Source organism: Etheostoma spectabile, chromosome 16 (genome assembly GCF_008692095.1).
Source record: "Etheostoma spectabile isolate EspeVRDwgs_2016 chromosome 16, UIUC_Espe_1.0, whole genome shotgun sequence".
NCBI classification, from domain to species: Eukaryota; Metazoa; Chordata; class Actinopteri; order Perciformes; family Percidae; genus Etheostoma; species Etheostoma spectabile.
Window position 1 is genome coordinate 4,097,134 of NC_045748.1, and position 6,697 is coordinate 4,103,830.

General features: G+C 43.6%; 1 protein-coding gene across 1 annotated transcript; it reads right to left on the minus strand.

The window, feature by feature from the left end:
* Nucleotides 1-1,115: 1,115 nt before the first annotated feature.
* Nucleotides 1,116-6,188, minus strand: stbd1 (starch binding domain 1; the record flags this gene model as incomplete). The annotated part of the gene is given in 3 exon segments (XM_032539313.1): nt 1,116-3,759; nt 4,237-4,628; nt 5,895-6,188. Coding segments are annotated over 3 exon segments (2,954 nt in total), but the record flags the coding sequence as incomplete, so codon positions are not given.
* Between the last annotated feature and the right edge of the window lie 509 nt (nt 6,189-6,697).

Here is a 6,697-nt window from a genome sequence, read left to right on the forward strand (position 1 = left end):
GTCAAATTTGACCCGAGGAAAACAGGAGGGTTAAGGGAAAAAAAAGTCATTATTTAGTGATTGACAACATCCAGTCTTTCAATGAATTTATAAGAAACATTTATTTCCATACATTTATATATATGACAGACTTGGAAGATTCCTTTATTATTTGGTAACCAACTCCACCTTAATGACATTCAAGAGAAGCATTATCACCGTATTGCATAACAAGATACTCTGACATGATCTGAGGCATAGAATACTAAAAGTCCGGACTGATTGTAACCGAAACATGAGAAAGAGAAAAAAAAAAAAGTAACCGTTGTTTCAAAGATGGAGTGAAACAATTAAAATGGTGGCCAGCAAAGCTGTTTTAAAAAGAAAAGCCACGCTGTATAACACATTATTGGAAAAAATGATGTTTAGAAGGCACATTCATAGAACAACAATGGGACAGTCACGCATGCACACAGTCCCACTAGATAAAAGCATCAAAGTTACAACTAGATCACAGTTTAGTGGTAAACACCTTAGAATACCTGATCTAACACCACCCATACAGTATACACTATACATGTATTGCTTTCATTATTGCTGTAGAAAAAGTTAACCATGTGCATTTGTTCTCATAGATTGTTGGAGTATTCAAGCAGCATTACGGATAGTATAAGAAAGCATTAAGTCACGTTTTGAAAGAGGTGCAGTTTGCATAATCCTTGATATTGCCACAGAAAAAAAAAAAGGCAGATGTTTTATGTAATGCCTCTGTCTTTTGATGGCAATCTTTTCAGTTTCCTAAAAGATCCACTTAATCACCGGTTATTAGAGGTCAATCTTCTAAGATGAGTCCCATTAGGTGAGCCAGCTTTATCCCAGTGATCATGGTGTTGGGAGGTCCAAATACATCTAGGCGTCTGGCCTGGAAAACCCTCACAACAGTTATAAGTAACCTTTGTAAAAAAACAAACGTGTGCCAGTTTAAACCTAGACTGTAAACCTATTGATGACCCCAAAACTGACCAAACCAATGCTTACTAGGTCGTATTCATGATATGATATAGCATAAATGACAGGGGTGTTGAAATGAATCATTGCATCGATGCAGTGACAGACCATATATCAATTTTTTTTTGTCTTGATGTTGCTTATTGATTTTTCTGGTAGCTGTCTATTGTGTTAAGATGCCGCTACATTCAGAAAGGGTCTTCTTTTTTTCTCTTTTTTTGAAGTGGATGCAAAAAAAATGTGAGTTCATATATACCTGACTGCTTTAATGAAAACCATAGCAATATATATAACAATACTGAGGTGGTGACGCATCGTGGTATTGAATCAATTCCAATTTGTTGACTGGATAATCGTATGGTGACACCAGTGAAGCATTACACCCCTAATAAATGACTGTGTGTGATTTTTAGTCTACCCTGGGTCTTGGTTTCTATCTGGTTCAGTATCCAGTTCCAAAGCTTACTGCACACGCCACTCTCAATCTGGCTCGCACCTCACCTCTTACAGGCGTCCCCACCATTTGTGCACCAGCAGGTTGTCTTCGTTGCCCGTATCAAGGAGGCGGTTGCCACATTCCTCCCAGCGACACACCTCCCCCTTGTCCACCACCACAAACTTCCACTCCACGTGGATCTCCGCGGGCAAGCTGACCACCGTGGACCAGTGCCCGTCCTTGGCCCTCTCTAGCGGGATGAATTCCTTCCAGTTCCCCAGCTCCTGCTGGTTCCCCGTGACAGCCACCGTCTGGTATGGCGACTGGGTGACATAATGGATGCGAAAGGTCACGTCGACGTGCTGGGGCATGGGCTGAACCGCCACAATCTTTTTATTTTCCGTGTTTTCGTCGCCAAGGGAGAGAATGCTGGTTTGTTTGACTTCCGTGGAAGGTGGGATGTCTGTTGCATCGATGCAAGCGGAGTCGGTGACTGCAGAGCTGCGTTGGTACTCTTCAGAGGGAAGCTGGTTGGTTTTTGTATCGTTTTGGGCAAAAGACGGTGCAGAAAGATTCATCCAGGGAATGGCTTGGTAGTTACCATCCATAATCCATTCATTATGGTCCATAGTTGCCTCCATGATACTGATTTCAGTCACTTCATTGTCCTCTTCCATCTCCTTCTCTGCATTGTTTTCCTCCTCCTTTTTAGCACTTTCTCCTGCTTCCTTCTCTTTAACCTCTACAACAACGTTCACATCCTTGTGCTTTTCCAGGTCATTGGTGAAGCTAGTAACGCTGTCTACAACCTGCGCCATGAACTGATCCATCCCTCTGTGGTATCTATCCTCGACCTCATGACCTAGCATGTCCTTGTCGGCTGCAGATGATTCATTATTAGTCCAACCTGTGCGCTCGCTGTGGGGTGGCTGGGTGTGATGTGAAGGGTAAAGCCCGATCGCCGGAAGCACCGTATTTTCAAACTCATTCCCAGCATCAGGGCTGACCGCCATGCTCGAAATCCCACTCTCTTCACCAACACCAGCAGATGATGTGTCATCCCTAAACTCCAATTCCTCCAAAGACGATATGTCAGGATGGGATATCTCTACAGACGTTGAAAGTGCAGTGCAGCTAGCATTATCGCAAGCAGCTGCTTCAGTAGTGGAATTGACCCTCAACTTTTCAAAGGTTTCATTAATTTCCATGTGGCCACTATGCTGGTCTTGGCTAGTGGATGGCAGGGGACAAGATATTTTAGTTCCGTTAACTGTACCAGAATCAGCAGCAACACTCGCCTTATTGAAAACTTCAGCCATTACAGAGGCGGTAAGGTTTTCACCATCACAGCCAACTATTTGAGGAGCAGCAGCGTCAAACGTGTCACGTCTTATGGTTTGGACACTTTGTTCGTCTTCGCAGCAAGATTTAACATGAGGGACATGCACTTGGTCACTGGGTTCTTCAGCCAACACCACCGCTGTGCCATTTACATTGTTTGCAGGCTGATTTTCTGTCTCATGTGATGGCATTTTAGGTCCAAGAATAGTAGTAGAATGTGTGTCTCCATACAAAGCTGGAGCCATTTTATCTGCTTTCTGTGGGTGTGGACGATCTGATGACAAGTCGGAGAATTCTGCAATGCCTGAGATTTGAGCTTTTGCATCAGTGGTGATACCTGACAGACCGTTGTCGTGATTAACAGCCTTTATGGGGGCGCTCAAACAGGGCAGAGCAGGGCTGGGTGCCACGCTTGAACCGTCAGGTTCTTCACTACAGGCGACCATGTTGACACCAGTCAGCATTTTCTCTTTTACTTGATCATCGTGAAGAACGCCGTCCTCTCGACCACACTTAAGACCATTTTCCTCCTTTTGTTCAATCTCCACATCTTGTTCGTCAAACTGTGGCGAACGGGCGTCAAATTTGACAGCTGCGAGTATTTTCAAATGGTCTTCATCTACAACTTCTTTAATCGTTTCACCTGCCAGACCGTCATCTTCATCCCCATCGCAATCCCGAATTGGCGGCGTCACCTTGTCCGTCTCCTGATCACGCTGCCCCTGCCAGCTTGTTTCTTGTTCAGATGTTGAGGACCAGATCTCAGCTTGTTGGTCTACACACTCCTCTCCTGCCTCCTCACTACCATTTTTCTTTTCCTCCTCTGGAGAGAGGGAATTATTGCCGTCGTCATCACCGTTTTCACTCATAGGAGGTTTTTTATCCAAAAACACCCGATTGGTCAAAGCACACGGAAAGTTTTCATCCTGTGGTCTGGTGGTCTGGTCAGAATCGTCCAGGTCCGTGGTCCCATCCTCGTCTTCTGCTTTCAACACCTAGACCCATGAATAGAAAGTTAATATCTTCAGGTCTAACTTTGTCAAGATAAAAATAAATACAAGAAAGACAAACGGCCTGTGACTGAGCTCCTAGTCTGTGCTATTCTGAAACCACAGAGAATGAGGTCTGAGGGAAATTGACATGTAGGTGAGAGAGAACTACTCCCATTGGGCTTGGTGCTCCAAATCTTTAAATAAATGTTCAGAGGAATTGGGAAATACACATATTTGCTTTCTTGCCAAAAGTTAGACCAGAAGATCAATAGAACTCTCTTATCTGCTAAATAAAAAAGCCACAGGTTACCTGAGCTCAGCTTAGCACATAGACTGTGAAGTGGGGGGGTAACGGGTAGCCTGGCTCTGTCCTAAGGTAACTAAAGCACCTCTAAAGCTCAATTGTAAACGGACCTACTGTGACGGATGAAGTCTTAATCTGTCTGTAGCTTACATATAGTGTGACAAATGGCCGCTTACCTTCTCTTCATTATTCGGCTCAGGTTCCTTGCAGCAGCTGTCCTTATCATGGGTCTCTTCCAACACATCCTTGATCGTGTCATCAGTTTCACCCTGATGGCCATCAGCGGCATGCTCCAGCACCATTTCAGCCACCGCGCTAGTATCACTCTGCTGGCTCCAGTTGGCCTTGTCTGCACACGTCTCTGCTGCGTTGTAAGAGTCCCACTCGACTGCCGCTTCGCCGGTCTCATCTGAGGTAGTGTGCTTGTTGTCTGGTGTGCGGACGTCACTCTTAGGGGGAGAATAAGGCGGAGGTGCCTTCTCAGCCGCACGGCGGTGCCTGATTATCAGATCACTCCGACTCGGATCAATATCCTCCTTCACATCTGATGAGCCTTCATCACTCACATCTATAACAAGACAGGAGAAAAATAAAAAGCCCATGTGAGAATACTTAAATTAGGGAGGGAACGATTAACGGTGTAACCACTTAAATTACAACATACTAAAAGATTATTCTGGAGCGTTGCCCAAACGAGGCCAGAAAAAGAAATCTCTACCATAGCTTTAACACAAACAAATGTACACAATTGGGTAGTAAAGTTTAATTTTTTTACCTTTTTTTTTATTTTAAATTCATGTCTGACTTTATAACTTCAAAAAAATAGAAGCTTTTCTAAATATCAGATTGGTTGGTTGGTGTTTACTTACCTAGAGACCTTACATTTATATTGTAAACTAATAAACCAGTATGGTTTCTGTATTCCAAAAGGACATAGAAACCAATTTTTGTTTTTAAACTTTGCACTTTGCTTTATCTAGTTAGCACTAACTGGAGCTGCTCCCCCCTCAACCCAAAACCAGATAAGGGGACAAAGATGGATGGACTTTGCTTTATCCACGTTTGTACCCTTTTTTTTTATTTTTTTATTTTATAAATGACAAAACAGAAGATCTAATCACAGGATAGGTACTAAATGCAATCAGCAACAGTTATTGTCTGTTGTCTGTCTCCTTCTTTTAACGCCTTATTGGACCTGACAATCTCTCTTATGTACCTTATTAGTCAATCTGGTCTTGATGGGTCTGTAGCTGAACCCAGGACACTAAAATTAGCTATATGTAATGAAATTATCAAAAAGGTAAAATGACCCATAATTCAGAGAAATTACCCTGGTGGGTGTTATTTTATCTCCTGGATTATTGATATGTTCTTATGTGTATGCAGCATTTTAGACAAGATAAAGCCAATTTGATTTACCTCTGAATTGTATAAATACTAAAGTAGCAAGGAAATACTCAAGAAAAGTACAAGCAAGCACAAGTAGGACTTGTAGCCTACATCCCTGCCAACATTTACCAACAATATTTGTACTGCTATATTAATTTAATAAAGCCTTTTTTTTTAATGTATATTTAAATCAGTATATGAATTAATAGTAGGCTACGTTAGTATGATAGGTTACTCAGACTCAATAAGAATAGCCTACTGATATTATCTGCAGTATGCTGGTCCACTTGTAAATGCATGGCGTCCTAAATGGTATCATGATATAATCACGTATCCCTCAGTTCTCTAGTGTTACTGGGGTGCTCGGTTTTAAATGTGGATGAATCTTGAACCCAAACACCATCACCTATCGCCTTATTTCCCGGTTATCTGTGGATCTTTTTACCTGTTGACTCCACGGAGCTCGGCTGGATCGCCGGTGTGTCTCTCTCGTCTCCGGGGCTCTTGCCGTCGCCGTCGGCGGCTGTGGCCTTCCTCCGCTTCCCCTTCACGGCCCGGTAGATGATGAAACCCGCCAGCAGCGAGCCCACGGCTACGAGAGCCAGAGCCACGGCGGGACCATGGCGCCCGATCATGCAGAAGAGCGAGGCCAGATCCATGCGTCTCTCCACGGCCACGGTGTTGCCGTTGTTCAGCGGCATCGCAGAGCCGCTGTCCTTCTGTGATGTCTCCGTGTGTGCGACTGGAGGACTGGAGGACTGCAGGCCTGGCTGGGACTGCTGCAGACTGTCACCGCTGCGCGCTCTCTCCTCCACGTTTCCGAGCGTAGTGACCTCTTGTTGCTGCAGAGCTGCAGGCGGTGCAGGTGCGAGCTGCTCATTGGCTGGCTGGATCACGGGGACTCGGCATTCATTCATAAAAAAAAAAGCGAAAGGGGCTTTTTTTTTTGTATTTCACACTAAAACCACTCAAATCCAGTGTGATTTGTCCCATCGAAGGCAAGGCAAATGTTCTCTGCCACTCACGGTGTTTGTGACCAGCCCCTTAATAATCCAGTGGGCTATAGCCAACTATTTAAAGAAATAGACATATTTTTTAATATATAAAAAAATAAAAATAAAATTGAAATTTTCCTATAATGAGTGCGGTGTAAATACAATAGTTTCACTTAAGTCTCCCACTTTGACAAACCAGCAGAAACTCTATTTGTCCAAGTGAAAATCTCAATAGGATCATTTGTCAATGTGT